The 23,947-nt window shown below is 40.1% G+C and overlaps 1 protein-coding gene across 5 annotated transcripts in view; it reads right to left on the bottom strand.

Annotated features, from left to right (window-relative positions):
- The window catches only part of gabrg2 (gamma-aminobutyric acid type A receptor subunit gamma2), a 50,381-nt gene that overhangs the window by 5,330 nt on the left and 21,104 nt on the right, over positions 1-23,947 (bottom strand). For 3 of the 5 annotated variants that reach the window (XM_069717863.1, XM_069717856.1, XM_069717881.1), the window contains exons 6-9: positions 23,156-23,293; positions 5,565-5,717; positions 2,967-3,172; positions 1,326-1,349 (exon numbers count right to left, since the gene is read on the bottom strand). In XM_069717863.1, coding sequence (XP_069573964.1) covers positions 1,326-1,349; positions 2,967-3,172; positions 5,565-5,717; positions 23,156-23,293 — 521 coding nt within the window. The remainder of the gene's footprint in view (positions 1-1,325; positions 1,350-2,966; positions 3,173-5,564; positions 5,718-23,155; positions 23,294-23,947) is intronic. The other 2 variants (XM_069717873.1, XM_069717891.1) reach the window with 1 other exon arrangement.

The raw sequence follows: 23,947 nt of genomic DNA, 5'->3' as shown, positions 1-23,947 counted from the left end.
GCCTCATGAATGTTTTTGCCCCGTTTTTAATGTGTCAAATGTAAAAAGCATGCTCGCTGCAAATTTTTTCGGGGGTCATTGCAGTTTCAGCTTAAAACATGTCATTATCTGCTGTAAGCATGCGTCCTCAAACAAGCTTAAACTGCTGTTCAAAATAATATTCATTCCCGGAAACTTCTTGCCCAGCACTAGTGCACAAAACCTGCTGTCCCTTTGAAAATGATACATAACCACAACAAAACAACATACGGGTTAGTTTCAGCATTTTTGTCCTTATTACCGGACCGTATGTTAAGTTAATGAGGGGATTAGCAGAGCAGGTTATGGCTCAGTTCTCAAAGGGGATTGGTTGCACGGAAGGAAGCACAGTGGAAGCTCAAGCAGAAGGAGCAATAACAGCATCCTGCCGCGTGGCCTGGTGAAGCTCAGGTATGCTGTGTTAGCAAAAAATAAATAAATAAAAACAAAGAACCAACACAGTGGCATTGGCAGCTTTAACTGGCTGAAAGTAGACAACCGCTCAGAGAAGACAAAATGAGGAAACACTCCCGTGGTTATCTGGCGTAAGCCGAATATTTGATCTTGGTGGAATTTCCAACAGTAAATTTAGACTCATATCAAACCATGAATATAACCTATCTCCTAGTAATATATTGGTGACATGAAATACAGTAGTATATGGAAAAAGCAAACTGTGCTAGGCTAAATTTAGATCTTCAGATGCTTTTTGTCTGTAGATTACTCTGTTAATCCTGTGACTGGACCCCCAATTCCAATCAGACTTATCACAGGGCACAGGTTGTCTGTTTCAGTCTGTTAAGGCTCTGCTGACTCTGTAGGAAGCGTCAGGTTGAGAAGCCCAACAAACACACAGGTATAGATTTACTGGCAGGAGGAGGGAAAGAAGAGGAAGCTATTGTAGCGGCTGGTAGTTCACTGTGGTAACGACAACAAAGAGTGAAACAGGACAGAGGGAGCCAGAATGAGTCCACACTGGGCTCGGACTATTACATTCCTCTGGACACGCGATGTGTGGGATGCTTATTTGAATTTTTAAAACTGCATAAGTATGTCTGGCTGGCTGCCTCCGCACTGTGCACTGCAGAGCGCCCCTTTTTTTTTTTTTTTTTTTTTTTTTTTTAATGTAATCTCTGATACCTATTTAGTAACTGAGGAGAAGTACAGTAATAATGCAGGTACATAAAGAGGGAATAGAGAGAGGCATATCTGCTGTAGAACAGACAGAAAAAGCAGTGAGGTGCTGGGGGGGGGGCTCAAAGAGCCAAAATGCAGTAGACACATGCAGTCAGACACAGGCAATATACCTTTGAGGAAAAGAGCCGGAGGAGCTTTTGTCCAGACAGGAGAAAAAGAATATGTGGAATTGAAAGAGAGCAACAAAACAGGACCAAAAAACAAAAACAAAGAAGACGTGTAAACAGAGAATATATATAAAAACAACAAAAAAAAATCAACAGAAAAACAAAACAACAATAATGTGTGAAACTTACAAGTATTACACTGTCTAACTGAAAATGGAAAGAGAGGAAATATACTGCAGAGAGACACATGTTATGAACATACATGGGGGGGGAATGCATGGTGGGATATATGTATCTCACATGCTTCTTACGCCAGCATCGCCATTGGAAAAATATTACTGCAAAACTCGAGAGATTAAGTATACACGATCCATAATTCAGAATACTCCTTGGGAGTGTGACATTATTACATTTGCACAAAAGTGTTTCTCTCACACAGCATTTCATTAAGCATTTTTTTTTTGTCAGTTCCACTATGCATAGTTGCTATTGTGATCATTCAGAGCAAATAAACGGATAAACTCAACAGAAATCCCTCTACATTTTTTTTTTTTTTTTTTACATCACATGGAATCACAAGAGCTTAAAAGCAGTGACATACATTATTACAATTCTATATTTATATTTCCTTTTTCTTAACTATTCATGAACATTGAAACATTTTCACTCAAAGACCTCCTTTCCTTCAACACTTCCTCCTCCCCACATCTTGGCAAGTCATGCAAAGAACCTAGAAAAGCTCCTTCGAGATGGCAAACTGGCATCACACCTTCCACTTCATTATTCATTCATTCGTCCGCGAGACAGTCAGACCATGTGCAAAACCTTAGTAACAGAGGCTAAAACTGGATCGCCCCACTTCCCCCCCACCCCCCACAAGTTCTAGTTCAATACTCCTCTTCACCCGAGCGCAGAGTACTTAGAAGTTTAAGATTTAATGTCACGCTCAAAAAAAATACAAAGACTTCAAAGATGGATTTCAGTTACCCACAACCCCTTTGAAAAAGTAGTTATCCAAAAATCTATGCAAAACAACATTAACGGTTTCCACTAAGAGGTAGATTTGACCTAACGTTCATGTAAAACCTTGATTTTTGCAATCACAAGCTAACGCTATCTGATTAGCATGCTGGTCTTGCTGTGCAGGGTAAATGTACTGAACTCCATAAGTGCTCCGATATTTGTTGAGAGCTCACGGCCCTTAAACAGAGTTGCCCTGATCTCTTGAGGGATTTAAGGCTAATGTGAGGCCAACTCTGCTGTCATTTGTCCTGGGTCTAAATTACAACTGTTACAGATGTGTAGTGGATTATGAAAAGGTTTGAGCCTCACTCATTGGGTAATTTGAGGTGATGGCCCCGGGATGATGTTCCCTTCGGGATGCTAAACAGCGTGTAGCTTTTTTTTTCTACAGCGAATCCCTGTAGGACAGGGGGGGATAGTGTCTATGGACAACTTTACCTTTCACCTGAATGATGGTTACCGTCAACACTGATGGGATATTACTCGTTCTGATGTGTAGTACAGTTCTTTTCACAAGAATGCTTTGTAGCTAGATTATTGAATTGTGGAAACTTCCCTCGGCAAAACTCGAAACCTCAACTAACAGCTGAAAAAAAAGTAATGTTTTGGAAAGACACTCACCGGGTTTTTCTTCTTCCTGTCCTTTTTGGCACTTGGCCTCCTGTTGCTGACGAAGTAGTGCAGCGTTCCATACTCTATAAGTGCGGCGAAGACGAAGATGAAGCACACGGACACAAACAGGTCCATGGCGGTCACATAGGAAACTTTCGGAAGAGATTTCCTGGCGATAGTACTCAGTGTTGTCATGGTCAGCACAGTGGTGATGCCTGGTATTGAAATAAGAGAAAACAAGGAAATTTAGGTTTTCGCAATGGTATCATTTGCATCATTTGATTTCCTACTACATCTTAAAAAGCTCTCACCATATATTACTGTACCGTATATTGTCTCAGAATAATTTCCTCTTCTTTTTTTGTCTTATTTTGACTGTCTAATATTGTGTCTTCTCCTTTACAGTGTTGTGTAGTCATAGCAATATTTCATTTTGTTGAATTGGTCAAATTCAAATAACCATGTGCTCATTCATTTTTTAACTTGGGAACACATGTGCTCCTACTTGTTTCAGTGTAGGAGGTACATCTTTCAAAGTAGGAACAGATGTATTTCCTGGAGGATTTAAAAAAAAATATATATCCCATGGATTAATTCTACATAGAAATGAATTTAGCTGCAATTAATAATGATTTCATTAATGTATACATGTATTTACTTACTGCAGTGCGGCATGACAAACAAGGAAAGATGAGTTGAAAAAAAAAATCATAGGTAGAACAAAACTCGCAGACATCAGGATGAAACAGAATATAGTATTTACAAAACAACACGATTAAGTGAAGTGATTACAAGAAGTACAGTGAGACTACTTATGTGGTACGTGTCTGTGGGGCTGTGCTGTGGGTGTACGTGGGTCGTCATGGACGTGTGATATGTGTAAATGTGAAATCGAGGCTGTTTCGTTTACGTCAATCAAAAGATGGCAAAAAGAAAATACCCTGACAAAACTATCATGAGTTGCACATACGATGATTTTCTAACTAACAGTGTTGTGTGATGTTGGCTTTTTTATTTGCAAGCTCTTAACAGTCAGCCGGCCATGGGGGAACCGTGAGCAGCTGTTTTACTGTCCCCTTGATCCACATACTTAGTGGTTTATAGTTCAACCACCACTGACCACAACACTGACATTCCTGTACCCACCATCTGGTAACCCTTTCACTCTCTTTGTCTGTCTCCAGTGATGATGCATATGGAGGCGGAAGCGTGGCACATGACGAGCAAATGTGTTTGTAAGTACACAGATGCAGCAGATTACCAACAACAGCATCACAACCCCCAAACAAGCAGCCAACAAGACGGCCTCCTTTGCTTGAAATAGACCGCACGTATAAGAGGACTCGCTTTGTATGTGGAAGATGATTTATGTCTAAATTTAACGTGGACCGAATGACATCAGTCTGCGTCAAGATTAACATTGTAGTATTGAGAGTGAATTGATATATTTCTGGATGGTATTGAAGGATTTAGAATTATGTCATCTGCATTAATCCGCTTCCTCACCACCAGGCTGCGTGTACCTCCTGCATCATCTTTCAAAGACGGAAATTAAGACATCTGACTCTTGGTACAATTTTAGCAGGGAATTCATAGTGTTAATACTGCAACTGCAAATCATGTCTGGAGCTCCAGAAGCAGGAGACAAGAAAACAAGCTATTTTTAGTGAGTTTAATCACAGACAAAGTCGTGATTGTAGTGAGGTAGAATAAGGGTTTCTGCCTTTAGGGATTGTTTTACACTCAGTTCTGCTCACTATTACTCTCTAATAATCACATCGCATGGACTCGAGGTCAGGCCTTCGAGCCTTAAGGGGGTAAAAAGGAAAGCTGACTAAGCAATATGTATTTAATTGCATCACGAGAGAACTCCAGCGGATGTCTACTGGACGCCAAGGGCGAGTTCAAATGCTGACAAATTTCCTTGAAATTCTCACTTTTGCCTTCCTTTTTTTTTTTTTTTTTTTTTTTTAACTCTGCGTCCCTTTTTTGCATTCTGTGAAGAGGCCACCTGCATTAATATTGTGCTGAGGCTGCATCTCTGCATCTTCCCTGCTGTATTGCATAATTAATGCTTCATTAAGGCATGCATGCAAACATATGCGCCAGGATAGGCTCTTCTAATCAAGATGCACTAGATTCCTAAGCAGCTGCCCCATCTCAGAGCGGGAAAAGAAGGAGGAGAAAAGGAGGTAGAAGGAGAAAACAAAAGGAAAGCAGAAAACAGGAAAGAGGAAGCTTCAGCAGACCCCGTACAATTTGAGGTGGTATGTGACAACCACGGGGGTCTTGATGTGTTTGGCAGCAGGGAGTAATTAAGATGAGGATGGCCTTAATAAACCTCACAACTGCAGAGTGTCTGTGTTTGCGTTAGGTGGACTGATTAAAAAAAAAAAGAAAAGAAGAACTAAAGCAAAGAATGGCAGAGATTTATGACTTTTCTCAGAATCGAGAGATACAAAAAAAAAAAAAGTAAAACCAGTTAATTAAAAGACATGCAAATCAAATTGTTTCTGCTTGTGGAGTTTATAGTTTTCAAACTGATATCATTGTAAACAACAAATGATAAAAAGAAGAAATAACGTAATTATTATTTTTTTTTTTTACCTAATGACGTCCTGGCAGGCACTGCGTCCTTGTTGATCCAGAATGAGACCCAGGAGAGGACAACAATAAGTGTGCATGGGATGTAGGTCTGGATGGTAAAGTAGCCCATTCTCCTGCTCAGGTCAAAGAAAACTGTCAGCACCACATAGTCTCCTGGACAGAGATAAAGAAGAGAAGGAAGAAAGAATGAGGGCATTGTATATAATAAAACATCAGAGATATAAAGAACACGAGGCATAACATTCATTTCATTATGTAGTGTAAAAATGGCAGAGGGATTAGTCTTGAGAACTGTTTCACAGTCCTTACTTTAAGAAAATTATTACGAGACGGTATCCCCCCCAGTTTATGGATCTGTTACGGTCAAAGAAGCACCAGGCATAAATTAAAAAAAAAAAAAAACTGTTAAGTCTTCAAAACATAGTGCAGTGTAACCAAAATCTTCACTGCATGTTTGCCCAAGGCAACCTGAGATCCAAAGTGAAACCGAGTGATTCACAGAGCTGGAGCTGCTTGGATGCACACACAAACCCTCGTCTCCCGCCAGTAGTTAGCTGGAACATGAACACCAGCATCCAGCTGATGATGAGCCATCTCTGGGCTAGCTGGCTGACCCAAGCAGATGTTGGGTATTAAGAGGTTGAGGTTAGCTGAGCCCAGATAGACCTGACCCTGACAGTATGGATCATCTGGCCTGCCTGTTTAAAATGTGCGCGCACACGCACACGCACACACACACACACACACACACACACACACACACACACACACACACACACACACACACACGCAATGGCATCCCTGCCAGCTTGACAATGCAGACATGCTTGCCAATAGTTACTGTCCTTCGCTGTCTACCAATGTACCTGTCTGTCCCTGTGAGTTTAGTGACAGTTCACTACTGGCCTCCAGCTCAGTCAGATGTCTGCTAATTGATTAACATCAGACAATTAAAGTGTCGGAAACCTCCCCCCGGCCCTCTCGCTAAGGCTTGTAACCTGCAGGGCACAAACGTACTCTCTTTCAGATATGTCTTTAGGTGTGTGTGTGTGTGTGTGTGTGTGTGTGGTGTGTATGTGTGGGTGGGCGGCTGGGTGGGTGGGTGTGCGTGTTTGTTTAAGCACCCATGTCACGTGAACGAGCCTGTGCAGCTGGGGAACGAACAGCTGGCTAATAATATTCCTCATGAGAAAGGACTCGCAACACACACTGCAGTTTATTGAAAAACCGCCAACATCTGCGTATTTGTGCGTTAATGAGAGACAGAGCGAGGAAGAGAGGAGACTGTCGGTGTTTATTATGTCTACCAACATGTGCGCTCTGTGTACGGGAGTCCTCATCGTGGCTGGACGGAGACCAAGTCTTTGTGATTTATCCCAGCATGCACCTCTTCCATTCATCCGCCCATTGATAGCGTCATTAAATAAACCCAGTGCAATAACCCCAGCAGCACAACCATAACTGTTCATATCAAAACGTGTGCTTTCTGCTGACGCAGGCAGGTGCGCAGGTTATTACAGTGCACTGCCTGGATTTGTAGGAGTACAGGAAACACATGACAGCTGCTCTTTGGGGTCTCACAGCCCACTATTTTGTGTTTATTAACATTACATTAGCAGGGGCCCAAAACTGAGACCCCTGACAGCTGAGAAACTGCCGGTTAATACACCTATTCCAGCTTGGTCAGCAGCACAAAGCCGCCTTCACATTCCTTTAACGATAATGTAGTTTCCGCCACAGGGGTGAGGTAATTGGTGTAAGACCCTCCTCCTACCCTACAATTCTCCTCATCTGTTCACCAGTTTCATTAAGGGGCCAAAGCACTTGCCAGGAAGACACTTTGAGGAGACGTTATCGACCGATGCCCTTCGTCCTGGCAGAATTATGTGTCAGTATCAGAACGCCTGCCATTACAGCCCTTTAGCAATGCATCGGCTTGTTAATGACTTCCTGATTACACTCAAAACAAAATGGTTTCCAGTTCCCCTACTGGCTTAAGTGATTTCACAACATAATGGGGAGCAAACAGTTTAGTGCTTCAGAAAAAACAGCCAACAAAATTGTGAATACTTTACATTACACAGATTTGTTTGACTTTTGTGGACTTTGGAGTGTAAAGTCTTGATGTGATTTTACTAGCTGTCAGAATACATTGAAATCAAATGTTTTGTTTGTAAAAAATGGATATAATAGGCCCACTTGTGCAAAGTGGAGAGTTACTGGGGTGTGTATTAGTGTGCATAACTATCAATAGAGGTCGCTAAAGTCATACATTTCAGAATCATACACATAGGGGATTTAAATGTTAATAATTCTCCACCTCGACACAGTTTATGAAGCTGTCCCTGTGAATTCATTTCTGACACGGATTACGTTCACTTTATCTGCGATTATAACCAAGTGTTGCCCTTGACCCCACGCTCGGCCTTGTTGAAACCCCTAAACATACACTCAAACTAGTTTTGCTCTTGTCTTGTTATTGTTGTTTTACAACACATAAATAAATAAAAACTGAAACCTGATGTTTTATTTTTTTCAAATTCAGCTTCAGGCTTTTTTTTTTTTTTCTACATAAATATTGTACATTTTGTACTTGTTAGGAAGAAAGCTTGAGTTTTACAGGTATTACTGCACACTTCAATGTAATGCACATGCAAGGTAGATGGTTGCACAGATGCACGCCTGTGTGTGTGTGTGTGTGTGTGTGTGTGTGTGTGTGTGTGTGTGTGTGTGTGTGTGTGTGTGTGTGTGTGTCGTATTAAAAGTCAGTCTCATAATACTGCAGCTGGGATATCAAACGTCTGAGCCTTTGTTCCTACATTCCTCCTAATTGGAGCCCTCAATCCAACTGGCTAGAACTCATGGGGTGTGTTCACAACACTGTTCACACTCCACCTTCACAGCATCTATAGAAAGCATTTTTATGATTATTTTTTTATTTACAAGGGTGTTAACACTAAGGTTGAATTTACCCTTGTGGATCAACAGTGAATATATAAAAAAAAAAAAACTGTCACGTGACGCTACGATCTCGTAACCTTTCGCGCGTATCCAACAACACCCACATCTCCAGTGATTCTTCAGGCAGATTTATCCGCTCAACATCGAGTGCTAATTTCTCCAGTGATAAAAAAACACACAAATCTCTGAGGAGAAAGGCATTCATCCTTCACTCTTTTCTTTGCCTCCGTTATTAAAATTCCTCAAAGTTCAAATTTTGCCAATCCTATCTATCTTCTCGCTATAATTACACTGCTATCAATTCAACCCAGTCCCCTCTGTTTATAATTCATTATTGAAGAATGCTGATGACAGCAGTGTGAAAAAAAATCAACTATGCAGACAACAGCTCAAAACTATTGTTGGTATTAAAGATATGTTTTGAAGTATTTTTATTAGGATAACACATTTTCTTTGGCAAAAGCGATTTACTACGAGCTGATGTAATCTACAGAAAGCAATAAAAACTTGGCGGGCATGATCATTCATCAAAAAACAGTGTTGCCTTATTGTCAAAAGCCGCAGAGACAACACACTTAACAAAATTAGACACACACACACACACACACACACACACACACACAGCATAGGGGGGGAAAAATAAAGATCACTCTTCCAGTGTGAGCCGCTATACTGCGGTGAAAATACGAAGATGGATGTTTTATTATTAATAGAATACAGTAATTGCTGTAACATTCTGTGTTTGATAAGAGTGTTAAACCTGCAGGAAGAGATGTTGATCTCTGTGTGGCTGGATCTTAATGCAGAATAGCCACAGGGGAGTTCATGAGATTGAAACATTGTAATTCAGGATTGTGGACCAGATGAAAAAAAAAAAAAAAAAAAAAAACTGTCACATGAGAGTATCATTCTGCTGGCAGCACAGCTGTAAATTGGTGTGGATATGGATGGGTAGGGGAGACCTGAGGCACATGCTGGCCATCCAATGAAGGCAGAACCGCCAGACACATTGCAAAGCTGCTGACAGGCTGTCCTGCTGAGCTCCTCTCCTGTCAGGGGTCATGTATATCAGAGGTGACAGCGGATGCTATTGTGCGTGTGTGTGTGTGTGTGTGTGTGTGTGTGTGTGTGTGTGTGTGTGTGTGTGTGTGTGTGTGTGTGGCTTTGCTAATGACCCGGGTTATGCCGTAGTTGGTTGCCAGGGTCAACAATACTTACAGAGAACGTTAACTCACCACTTTCTGTGACATGACTGCGGGCTATATGTGAGCGATTAACTAGTTACCATGGCTTTGCTTTTTGCCTCCACAGGCCGCTGCAGCTATTCCTACCCGACAGTGGGTGGCAAGATGATGTCACAGCGAGAGAGGGAAAAAAAGAAAGAAAAAGGCACAGCATTGTCATGGTGAGTAACTGCGGCAACACGGAAGCATGATTAAACACCGGGCGGGAGTCTGCAGAGTTTGATTGCCTTGTTGTTAACATTGTGTTTACTGGGACAGGGACAGATGATTATCCCTTCCTCAGACACACTAATAGCTCTCAAATTATTGAGAGCAAGGCTGTTTATGGGATTCGTGACAGGTAGTAAGAAGCTGCCAAAACTGTTTTCCTAGCCATTATTTGATGAGTTTAGTAGAAAGGGGAAAAGTAGAGAAGGATTGTGTTCGATCATGATGTCACATGCTTGTAGTAAACCAGCATTTCTATGATAGAATACTAGATTCGTTGTGTATCAGTTAGTCAGGGATACGCTGTGCAGCCACACTGGTAAAGATTTCACACCAAGTACAATTTTGACAAGGAGCGGTGACCACATCAACTCATTCGCACACAGAAAGAGAGAAACTCAACTCGAGCCGTAAACACGGGCACAACAAACGCCATCGAACTCTGAAAGGCCTCGCTTTCCACAAAACTGATGACAGCCGTGTCTTTTGTTGTTTGCTCTGCACATCAACAATTAACATCAACGTTACTTTGTCTGGTAACAGAACTAGCAAATAACTGTTGATCAGTGCGTGGACTGTCTGCTCAGTGCTTTGTTCTCAAATGACATGTGCCAATGTGCATAACTGTGGTAGTTTTACAATATGCTATCTTTACCTGGCAGAGTTTGCACTGCACCTCATTTTTGTTTTTTAAGCAGTTCCACACAGAACTTTTTTTTGACGTTGGTGTAGTCCTCGAACGTTTCCGCTGTTTGTACTGTAACATCTGATCTCACAGCGACACACGCCTGGTAGTAATGTGTTCTCTTACTCCTTTTGTTGTTTAATGACAGTTTTAACTGCATTACTGTCACCTCCTGAAGGTAGTAACGCACTGCAACCAGGCGCAAGGAAAAAAAATTGGGGAAGGAAAACAAGAGGACAGTCGCATAATCTATTTAATTTGGTATAATTGAATCACTATTCAAAAATAATGAGCCATCTTTATTTTTGACACAAGGACCCTCTAAGAGAGGGCTGTGAGCTAATTAAAAATGCAGTTGCTTCATTATGGTCCTGTTTTAATTGTGTACTAGAGGCCCACATAACATTGTCCAGTCCAGCTTAGGCTACCATCTAAAAAAAGACTGCCCTTTTTTGTTTTTTCTATGAAAACTGTTTAATCTCAGACAAACATCTTGTCTAATTCCTTTCTTCACCTAAATAGTTTGATTTTCAGTATTTTTAAGGCAACCAAAACATCATTAGTAAGTTTTTTTCCATCATATTATATGATTATATATCAAAAACAAGGCCAAGACATTCACCACCTCTCTCCCCGTCTCTCCTCATTTGATCTGCGTTCCAGCTTACCTCGTCTTAAAATGGCTTCATTATTTCTTATTCACACACTGAGAAGAGATGCGATTCACGCTCATTACATAAGCTTGAAGTTCTAAAATTCAACTCTCACGCTCCTTTTTTCCCAGGCTTAAATATGTCACCTATTTTTTTTTCCCCGCTGCTCTTATTTTCCGTTCAAATCATTTTTGGCCTAGTGACAGGATCCTCACTCAACAGTCACGACACTCATGGCTAGACTTATTTGTGCATCTTTAAAAAAAAAAAAAAAGGACAGAAGACCTGCAAAGTAATAAAAAAATATATGAATAACCTGGAAAAAAAAGAGGGATGGATACGTGGCTTTACATTCTAAGACAACTAGTCAGAAGGAGAAAGCTGGACAATAGTCACACTTGTTCTCATTAATATTCAACAACATATCAATATCATTGTCTGTGATATAACGCAAGAATTATGTCTATTTCATGTTTCATGTTTTGTTTGATCTACCTGGTTTCAGAAGAAACATAAAAAGTATGCTACAGTAGAAACAGCAGTTTGTTTGAGATAAATAGAAAAAGGTAGAGTGGTTAGCTAAAGCAGAAAAGCCGCCTGAGCCTCAAACGGAAAATCAGAGGGAAGGACGTCACAGCACTGAACATATTTATTTATAACTGAGAAACGATCAAGTGTTAAAAAAAAAAAAAGGCCACGGCAGAAACTGTTAAAGATTTAGCTTTCAAAAAAGATTTCCCAGAACCCACCTTTAGTCAGACTGTAATTGATGATAAACTTTGCTCTTAAATATCACGTCATGAAATTGAGAATATGAAAACAATATGTTGTAGTGACTCATTGAGCCCCTCGCTGCACTGTCACGGAAGAATTTGAGTTTTGCACTGAAATCACTTCGAGGAAGCAGTCAACATGTGCGATATCTCATCTTACTGTAATGCATGCTTTAATGAATCATAAGCGGTGTCTGAAAAAAAAAAATCAGGCTATTACAGGATATATTCAGGATGATTTTTCACCCATAATGGCACAATGCACTGGTCTTTACAATAGCAATAATGATGTTTAAATCTAAATTGGATGGATAAGCTCAGAAAAAACATTGTTATGAGACAAGACAATCAGGCCCCCTTTTTTTTTGTGCCGATGGCTTTGTGCTTTTATAGATTAGAGTTTTGGATCGCTGGCTTTAAGCTTTGAAATATAATTAATTATATTTGACATACTGACTGCATTGCCCTAAACCACAGCACTGATTTATGTTTTTTTTTTTTTTTAAATACCTTAGTAATCAAAACTCTTTGCCCTGAATACCAAATAATGGAAGCTTAAATAAACTACTTTTAGTGCAGCACACCTCAAGCCAATGTGCTTCTCGTGCTTAGGATCGTACATGACTCCAGTTATCTCGCATGCATATTACCAATTCATCCCCTCAGACAGATTTATGGACAGTTTCATTGAAGGTGGCACATTTGCGTCAAGGCAGGGTAATCCTCTTAGTAAACAGAGTCCACGCTCAGATGACTTGAAATTTAATTTCACTGCAGCCTCGTAAACTTACCTGTAATAGGCCTCTGATACATTAGAATATCTGTGACGTTCATTAGCATAATATGCACAGATAAGATGTGCTGTGCTTTACTCAAGGCTTGGTAGGGTAATATCTTCAGCCACATATGGAAACTAAATATTGATAATGAAGAGTTGTGATACCACAATTACAGAAAAACTAACTTAAGCTGTACAATATGATTATAATTAAGATTCATGGGAGACCGCTCATTTTGTTTTCATGGCACTTCTGAGATTTATCCCCTTGTGCCATGTATTAACCAACCAGCCACAGAATATCCCACAAAAACTCTATCCTCATGGTTAATTACTTTGAAACTCAGGGTTGCAGAATATTACCCGAGTCTAATAAGCTGACTGAAACTTTATAACAGTTTATTGAGCAGCGAGGGCTTGGCTTAGTAAGAATTATTCCACAGAGTAGCATCAACTCTGACCTGCTGTTGGCCTCTAAACTGGCTCCGTCCATCTCAACAGGAACAAGAGCATTGAAGTTAATTTTGTACGTGCCTGCAGATATGAGAATGTCAATGTACAAACTCGATGTGGGCTGCAGTCTCAGATGCTGCACTAGGATTTCAAAATTCCCCTTACTCTGCACATCTCTGAAAAAAGAAGCCCTTTTGTTCAGCTTTACAATAAAACTTGTAGCAGGAATACTGTGTGATATCTAACAGTATACACTTTCCACTCAGGTCTTTGTGTATCGCAGCTTTCTTACTTTGTGATATGGTGCAAGACTTGTATTATGTCTTTTTAGAGGGGAAATGTCACTGCATTAAATCAAATACTGTAGTTTTTAAATAATTGCCCTAACTTCCCCAACACTTCACAAGAAGAGATGTAGGGGAGTTAGTTACTCTACCACATTCATTTGACAGGTCTTACTTGTTACTTTGCTGTGATTTTACTTGGAATTGAGTAATTGAATTGAGCATTTTGTATTCTGGTATTTGTAGTTTACTTAAGTATAAGATCAGATTTTTTTTTTTCCCCTCCTCTATTCTGTTTATAGTACACAGTAGAGCTGTAAAATACAATTATTTGCATCAACTGATTTTATTGATTTGTTTATTTGGTTCATACAATTTTGGGAAACTAGTGGAAAATGCTTAATTATATCATAATGTCCCAGAGCACAGCTGCTGGTCCTATCTGACCAAAAACAAAACAGAAACTGTAAGTTTAAATGTTTTACCAAAAAACACAAAACCTACTCATAGATCCGTTATCAAATATAACACCGAATTACACAGCTAAAGGCATTTAATGGGCATATAACAAAAAGCTAGGGCGTCGCACTAATACCGCACCACAGATGAAGTAGGAGTAGCGGAGGAAAAAAATAGAATCAGAAAGTAGTAAACTATTTACAAGCAGTAGTAACAACAACAACAACAGTAGCAGTACGTTATCATCATAGCAGCAGAAACAATACTATTGTTTCAAACATCCAATAAAACCTTTCATCCTGAATTACAGGACATGTTTGACTATCTCCCTTCTTGCACCTTCAGGTTTATAAAAAAAAAAAAACCTCTCCTTGTCAAAAACTAAAACCTCATACATCAGCTCAGGGCTGACCTTCCAATACTCTGTACTGTTTTAGTAAGAACTCTGTTTCTGAATGATATCTGCACCCACAGAAGTCAAGAAGGACACAATCCTCCAAAAACGGCATCGCTGACAGCTTTGACCTGTTTTGGTATTGGCTGAGCATCCTGTTGTTGTTTTTTTGGGGTTTTTTTCCTCTCTGTCTCTCGCCTTTTTTTTTTTTTTTTTTTTTTTTTTTTGTATCCTCTTTTATCCTTTATGCATCTCTCCGCCTCATGACCTCCATCTTTGCCTGGCAGCATCTCAACCGAAAAACAGGAACTAACAACGTCACTTATTTACATCCACTTGCTTTCCCTCTTTTGCAAACGAGAGGACTTTAATTTGGTAGTCCATGTATTCCAGTGTCCTAGTTTATCGCCCTCAAACTCATGTTGCAACTACGGCTGCGGAAAGGTTTGGCGTCGTCAAAGTGGATTTAAAAATTTTTTTTTTTGAAAACGTGGACAGTTACGTTCACATATTAAGGTAGCAGAGTTCATGACCCTAGTCAGATGCTGAAATGGAGCAAAGGGATAGCTTTGATATTATTATTATTTGTCAGCCTTCAGTCACAGTCTTCAATCCGTATTCCTGTGTGCTTCATGGTCTGTCCACCATGAAAAAAACAAATACCTTTACAGAGCGCTGAGAGGACTAACAATCTAACACGCTACAAAGACCAAAAAAAAAAGAAAAGAAAAAGGAATCCGTTTCTCTAAATCTGTGCTCCTTTGCTGCGCACCCCGGGCGCTCTCATATGCAGGTGGTGGTCGATGACGAGGAAAACAAGAGCCTTATTTTCCTAAAGCAATTTCTTTCTCCTATGACCTATCACCATTCCCTGTTTTCAGGTGTTAATTACTGGCTTATTAGACTGTCAACCGAGGAAAGGCGGAAAGAGGAGAGAGGAAGAGAGCGAAACCAATGGGGGGAGGGGATTGGCGCGTGAAAAGTAGGACAGAGGAATACACGGGGCGCAGAATAAAAATCATCTCTTTGCAAGAGTGAGCAAGGGAGAAAGGAGAAAGGGTGTGTGTGTGTGTGTGTCGTGTGTGATGGAGGCGGGGGGTGGGGGTGGTGGATATAGAGCAAACACTTGTAAATGTGAATACTTTTAGTGCATAGGGGTGGGGTGGGTGTGTGTGGGGGGGGGGGTGCATGGAGCATTGGAAAAGGGATGGGGAGGAGCGTAAATTGGTATTTAACTTCACGAAAGGAGGATTCTGGCTGAGTCAGAGCGTTTTTCCTCCCACTCCTGCCCATCACAACTATCACCCAGAAGCAATGGGAGAACTCACAGGGAGAAAAGATAGGGGGGGGGGGGGAGATTAGAGAGAGCAGCTAGTGTAGCAACAGAGTCACACCATGGCTAAGGGATTGTTTCCGTGCTTCTCAACCTTTAAGAAGAGCTAAACCTCTAAAACGTAGCGATCGTCATTGAATAAAAAAAAACACGCGACATATTATTACTGCGATTAAATGACTGTTTTCATATGCAGCATAAAATCAAGAATAAGTTATTCTGTACATATTGTGTAATAGTTTCACTTCTGTTCTTAGTTAGTAGTAAGATTTTTTTTTTATTTTTTTTTAACTACAAAATAAAGGTGTTATTTACAAACATGCTGTGAGTGAAACCTGTAGTTTCACTTCTACATTGTGTGTGAATTGAATTGAATTTAACTCGAGCATGACAGAAAACCCTTGGAACAAACATAAAATCATATTCTTCCTATTACGTTTGTATCATCTCGTCTCCAGTATCGTGTCTCTTTTTCGATTGTTTTTGTGAATTATTTTGATGATGAAGTGTTACTCATCAAGGTGCAAATTATGCATTGGAAAGTGAAATAATTTCACACAGTATGAATGGGGCGTTTACAGGTGCTTTATTTGATCAGGGATTCAGTGTCTCAGTAACAATTAAAAAAAAAAAAACATGGGCATTTTGGTTTTATTGCTTTTTGTCTCCCTCTATCATTTCTTGATTAAACCAGGCAGGCAGTGACAAGCATTCTTGTCTCGGTGGCATCATTTTTTTGTAATTTTTTTTTTTTTTTTTTTGGTAACATTTTTCCTTTAATTTGCTTAGAATTTCTGCTGTTGAACCCGTGTGTGGCATAACCATTTCCACACCACCACTGGGGGATTTTACACACCTCCTTACGCCAAGACAGAATTGCCACATATTTTTCCTCTCACTCTTTTTTTGCACCACCAAAGAACAGATTTGTTCTTTGGTGGTGCAAAACCAAACACAGCCTTGATTAAACCCTAGCAGATGTTATATATCCCTATATAGTTTATACCTTTTGACCCAAATGTGATAACTGAACGAGGAATGGAGACACATAGCAAAGCACGCATGGTAGCTGGGCATCTATATCACAGGGTATTTTATCATCTGAAGACATCGCATTCAGTAGTGCATTATTTTGTTCCAGCAGAACCGTATTATTATTCACCCTAATCTAGTTGTGGGAGAGAGAGTGTCTTTGTATAGCTGAGAAATTATTGTTTAGGTCCCCTTTCACATCACCAAGGGCCTAAAGATAGAACAATGATGCACTCTGCCACGCTATATGGGGAATCCTCGAGCATCTCAGAGAGTGACTGTGCTTATGCGAGTGTGTTTATACCGACTGCGTGCATGGATGTTCATGTATTTGTTTTTGCTGACTCTCTTCTCGTCGAGCCACTTCCTTTCAACCACAATGCCTCCAGATTTGCCCCATCAAAGAATCATCTGGAAACTGTGGAGCTCCGTAATCGGGAGAAGGCCACTGATGTGTCCCTGGGCTTTCTCCACTCAAACTGAATCACACAGGCGGGCGCACACAGACAACAGGGCTGCGTGGCATGGCTTTTGGAAGGTCACTCTAAGAATAGCTTCAAATACATACAAAAAAAAAAAAAAAAAAGGCTCATATTTAGTGGAGAGCGCACGCTCAAATGTGCATGCAAGCAAATGGACGTAAAAAAAAAAACATGCAATAATTCATGGACACAAGCGCAAACCAGAGCACTCATACCGTCAAGCACACAGATGTGTACCACTGGCTGATGCACACAAGGTACATCTGTGCCGAGCTAAAAGGACAGCAAATGATCCACCTCATGTCCTGCTCAAACCATCTCCTGATTCATCGTTGAGGAAAGCGAGGCTCGTAGCAAGGCAAGAAAGAGAGACGGCAAATGGCATCGATTGCCTTTATGCTTGGAAGGAAAAGCCTCTTGCCCAGCTAAGTAATACTTTTTCATGCTCATTTATTCCACTAATGCGGAAGATGGTTAACGGCTGCAGAGACAGCCCTGTGATTGTATTTAATGCTTAATGTAAATGCACTAATACACTCACTGGAATTGGACCAAAAAAACGACAACACCAACCAAAATAATCACCCGCTTCTTGATGAAATAATTAACTTGTTCCTCCCCTCATAATACATGTTGCTTTACCCATATTCTATCTATGTAACACTTGCACCTCTCTATTAATGCGATCACACCGCTGTTGATGAAAATTGGACACCATCGATGTGTCATGTTCTATAAACGTGACACATTTTAGTTTTGTCAGGCTCTGAGAGTGTGTAAAGTTACTACATACACAAGCCCGCTGCTTTTCATTTCACTTCATACTTTTAATGGTAGTTGAAATCCTTGAGTCAGAGCTAGATAAGCTAATTCGTGTCAAAATTTCAGATCCTTTGCTTGCAAAAAAAAACGACCAATAATCCAATGCTACGGGATGCTTGTAAAGTATTGTTTTTGTTGTTACTGAGACATAAGTCGCGAAATTACAGTAAAATCCACATTTTTATTCACAGCCTCCCCTCCTTATACACTCGACCTTCGTAAATGTGTGTAGCATGGATTCTGTTCTGTAATATTTCTTTGCAGGACCGATAAAATGCCACCATCCTTTTCCATTCCTTTGTTGCCCTATCACTTTTCTGCTCCTCCTCTTTCTGAGCCTTTCACTTCCTTTTCTTTGTCTGCTGATCATACCTGACCTCCAGCCTGGCAGATGGGTGACAACAGAGCTCATAGCATAGCTTAACCTCGTCACCGAAGGGGTTAACTTTGAGGTTAACAACATCAGCTGTGTACCTCGTGTGAAGACTGTCCGACATTTAAATCCTCTATATCGCCTTTACGCGTTCCTCCCTTCTGTCCACTTGTGTCCTTTCAAGGGTCCTTCCACAAGCAGCAGTGTTATTCTATATATATATTTTTTTTAATTTAAGGCCTGCGAGTGTGTGCGTGTATGCAAATGCATGTGCGTCTGTGTTTGTAAATGCAGGTATAGCCTTCCAGGCAGTACAGGCAGCCTTGATGTGAAGTGGCATGTTGAGAGACCAAGCCTTTGGACACTGGCTGAGGGAGGGATGAGAAACCAAATAAAAACAGACACAGCCTTTATAAAAAGCAACAACACAACTGCATCAGAGCAGCAGATGGCGTGCCCCCTTCTCGCCCCCTCTCGTCCCCATCCCCCTTTCATTACTATATCACTCTATTGTTCTGTAATCATGCACCACTTTTTTATCATCTTTTTTTTTTTTTTTTTTTTTTTTCAATAAAATAGCATACTCTGAGAATACGAGCAGATATTAAGTGAGTGGAATAGTGTGACAAGTTGAGCCTGGGAGAGATTGGCTTGTCTCACAAAATGAGAGGTCATCTTTTCCCCTGGCTATTTGCTACAGTCATCATTGTCTGGGTCAGGCCACTTCACCTGCCTGCCTGTCCGCTTAGCTTACCATTATGTGTCCCACTGTTGCCTAACCTGACCTTTTCAAGTCGGTTTAACTGATTCAGCATAGTGCTTGAAATAATGTTTTTTCCCCTCAGTTGACCGTCTTTAACTAAATATATCCCACCAAACAGGGCAAAGACACATCAGTGCCACCTTTTTAGCTGGCACGGATTCGACAGTCACTATGTTCACTGGTCCACAGAGTTCCTAAAGTCCAAATTAGAAAATGCAACAGTGTCATGACACCTGACCCTAAGTCAGTGTCTAAAACAACAACAACAAAAGTAACTAAAGTCAAAACTGCGTGCTGTTTGTAAAGCACCTTTCGTCTAAAGATCCGGTACTAATAGCATCACATTAAAATGAGAATACAAACCTATCATTTTAGCGGACATAATAAATTTAAAAAATATATATATATAAAATGCATATAACAGATAAACTTCATTATACAAATTTGTACGCATATGCAAAAAAAAAAAAAAAAGGATTAAGACAATGTGTTTATAATACCAGAGGCTAAAATCATGAATTGATTTACGTTAAAATACTTACTACTATGCAAACTTTTTAGGCAGTTTATATGTTAAGATTGTTATCCATCAAGTAAAACTGTCAGGGAGGTACGTGATAGGGTCCTAAATTTATTCTGCTGCATGACATGCAGTACATCCAGACATATAAAGAACTATCTTCAGCAACAAGGAGAACAAGAAGTCCTGCAACAGATGGTGAGGCTCCTACCTACCACACATTGAAAAACTGTGCGCAAGAGAGCTGGGGCTATTTTAAAGGCACCAAATCTATTCCAAGGCATTACTTCCGAAAGCCTCCTTACTTTACTTTTAGTATCTTAAACTTTTGCACAGTTCCGGAGGTCAAACAGGATTTATATTGAATTTACTGCACAGAAAGTAAACAGCAACCTTAGCTCAAAATGACTGTCAATGAAGGGGATGTATCACCTCAGTGATCACAGATGTAAAGCAGACACCACAGCATAAGATGTTTCCGTTATTACCGTTATTATGTTTGTGAAACTTAAAATGCACAAAAGGAGCTGACAATGGTACAGCATATTCAAAAATGGTACTACATGTTCAGGAGCTCTATCCGCTGAATGAAGAGTGCTTGAGATGACTGGGTAATTATAATGCCATAACCGACTGCGTTTTGAGACAGATGTTGTGTTCACGAATCTTGAAGCAGGTCAGATACCCAAACTGACTGCAAAATGAGACAAGAGGTCTCTCAGCCACAGTCAAGGTTCTCCACTCTGACAAGAGAGCAGATGGCCGTTTGTGGAAATAACAAACCAGATCAAAGGGAGAGAGAGTCAGAGGACTCTGCAGATTCTCCACCACAGCTCAGCTTCTTACACAGATTGCCTTTTCATGTTGTCACTCGAAAACTGTTTTGATCAAAACAGGAAAAAAAAAAAATGAAAAAAACAACAACGGAAATTTGCGTGCAGTTTTTATTTTTTTTTAATCAACTTGCCCCACGGCGGTTCAAATATTTGGTCCTGCAAAGCAACTGATCTATGCCAAAATACTCTCTCTGCCCCCTTTCTGTGTATATGCGTCTGTATGCTCGTTACACTCCTGTGACACTGTTGAACTGCAGCAAATTATAGACCGCCTCGGTGAATCCAGTTACTCATATGGCTGCTTTGTGCAGGAGTGCATAAAAGCATGTTTTTGTGTATTTCCCAACCTGCGTAGAAAAATGAGCATGTTACCCAGACAGAAATCTGATTCTGTGTATCTGACGTAATTATGTATTTATTCAGAAATATTTAAATAATAACCTACATTGCGGGAGGACAGTCAATTATTTGTATTAAGTGTAACTAAATGTGACAAAAAAACCACACAAAAAACAGCCTGTAAATGCAGATGGTTCACGGGGTTTTGTCACAGCTTTTATCTGTCACATGTATAAAAGAATGGCTTACCTAATAGGAATAACAGCTTTTACACCCCCAGAAAACACTCCAAAACAATACAATATACAGTATGACCTCCAAGTTAACTGTTCATCAGAGGAGAGAGTTCCACCTCCACCATCTGGCATTATAAACTGCTCCAAAGTTGGCTGTATATTCATGTGCATATACATACAGTGCAGCTTTTAAAATGATCACGATAAATGACACCTGCGATGCTAAAAAAAAAAAAAAAAAAAAAACTCAAGCACATGGACACATGTCTCCAAAGTAAATAGAGAATATAAAACCCAGAATTAAATTCAGCCACCTGCATCTCACAACACATCCTGGGCTTTTATCTTGAAAGCAAAGTACCATGCTAAATGACTAGACATACTAATCTGCAAAGGGTGGCAAGAATAATGACCCCACTGAGGTGATAGATAGGCAAATAAACCTGAATGAATTGAATAAGTCACAAAATGGGAGCCGAGTTCGAGCTGAAAAAGAAACGTCCGCTACCTTGATGTTGTTAGGGAAACGAATGACAGTTGTTTTTAAAACAAAATAACTTCTAAAATTGAAGATTTATAAATCCTGAAATTGCTACTTTTCTTTCCAAGCAATTAAACAGTGGGACTTTCACTTGGATGTACATCTTAGAAACTTATTTAAATGTTCAGCCCCTCTGGATAATGCAGCTGATCTAATGAGAGTGAACTCTCCTCTGGGCAAAGTTAATCTCTGCGGCAGGCTTTCTTTGATTCACACAAGAGACAAGTGTAAAAAATGCATACATCTCCATGCAGAGCGTTGCGTACATTAATCGCAGACACCTCATGAATATAAACGTAAACAAATAAGCATATGCATGTAAACACAGTTTTAGTCTTTCTCTGGAACATCAGCAGTGTTCAGGGAAAGCAGCTGTTTTTCCTCCAGCAAACATTCATATTCTCATATCCTGTCTGAATGGAATCCAGTCAGTCCACCATAAAACCACTTGAAGAATGCACATGTTCCTTCTTCATGTTATTTAATCGGCACTACGTTCTCAAAATTCATCCGCCTGTGTTAGTAGACCTTGCAATGAAGGACAGTTGACTCGGTTAAAATAGATGAATGGAGCCAAGAAGTGAGAGAAATGTCGCAAAAAGTCAATATTTTGTAATAATTATACGACAGTATACAGAAAATACTGTATACTAAAACATAATATTATTCCGCTTGTGATTAAAACCACTCTTATAATTCATGCGTACAAGCAAGATGACAAGAGACTGACTTTGCAAATGTTGCATGAGCCAAAATGAAGGGGACTGAAAAAGTCAAGTGAGCAATATCCATTGGCATGAATGGGATTCCATGTTGGAACAGAGTTGTCCACTTCCTACAGTGCCTCCATAGCTCCTTTGAGCGTCCCACTCTGCCAGAAAAATTGTTCTATTGAAAATCTGTCTGTCAGTCCTGCGGGGGAAGTAGGCTGCAGGTAACCCTTATGGATTTTACTTGAAGGCTTTGGGAGCTAAAAGTGGGCAAAAAACATTATGGACCATATCTCTGCTTCTCTAAAAGTTCCTGTTGTAACCCGTAGCAACAAATGAAAGACGAGATCAGTCTACACTGCAGCAGTGGCTAATTATTGATCAGAGTTGGAAGAGGTGTATCATTGTTGAGAGAGATTGAGCATGTATGGTTGAGCCTGATAACAATAGTGATGCATCAAACATTTTAATTTATAAAATTGCACGAAGGATTACCCTGCATGCTTTTGCATGCCAGACGTGAATGTTACGTAGTGTACAGCAGTAATAGGCATCCCTGTTTTTGCAGCACTTGCGTATAAGATAAATCAAGACTGTCACGTGTGAAATTCAGGGTGTCACTGGCAAAGAGAGAATGTATTCATTTAACTTTACTGAATAAATAAGAGTATTTATTTTTTGTGTTAGGAAAAAAGAGCAGATTGTTTTCATACCTGAGACGGTCCTGACAATCTCAGACGTGTTCCTCAGGCCCACAAAGGAGAACTGGTAGAGCCTCCAGGAGCGAATGTCCCCTACTTCCACAGAGCTCCTCTTCCACTTGTACACAATCTCCTCCCTGGGGTAGCCATCTGAAGAAGAGAGCCGGCAGAATGACACTGAGCTCGGTTGAAACTCCGAGAGGAGAGAAGCTTGGTGCAAAAACGACACAATGTTTTTCAAAGAGTATAACATTCATCCCTTTTAGGAAATGTCTTAAGACTCGTCTGCTTAGATATGCCCTCTGTTCCAAAAAAAAACAGTGTGGTGCAACACTGCTCAATATAAAACAAAAACACAGAACAGTCTGTTTTATTTTAGAGTAATCCATACCCACGTCAGCTAGCTTGCAAATACACTGTTTCATGAAAGAACCATTATATAATAGACTTCTGCACAACGTGTTGACAAAATATCCAGTCCATCTGTGGAGAGAAAAGTTTTTTTTTTTTTTTTCCACCGAAACACTGAGCTGACTTAAAAGGAAGAATTACAACATCGATCTATGACCGGCAATGAGAGGGATTTCTGTAATTGTATTATGTCCGTTGCATGCTCTGTGGTTGTGAGAATCACAATAGTAATCTTACTCGTCTAAAGCTGATTTGTATGGATGAGCAGATGCATTATCATAATCAAATTGTGAGGTTTGAGTTTCTGTCTGCCATCCAAGTTTGGTAAAAAAGGACAGAGTTAATCTTCTTTTAAACTAATAGCAAGGACCTGACTAAACGTTCCCCGGTACA

This window comes from Brachyistius frenatus, unplaced genomic scaffold, assembly GCF_029030835.1.
Source record: "Brachyistius frenatus isolate BFR_SWC_R1_liver_20210118 unplaced genomic scaffold, ASM2903083v1 Contig_5, whole genome shotgun sequence".
NCBI classification, from domain to species: domain Eukaryota; kingdom Metazoa; phylum Chordata; class Actinopteri; family Embiotocidae; genus Brachyistius; species Brachyistius frenatus.
This window is presented reverse-complemented; position numbering and strand designations above follow the sequence as displayed.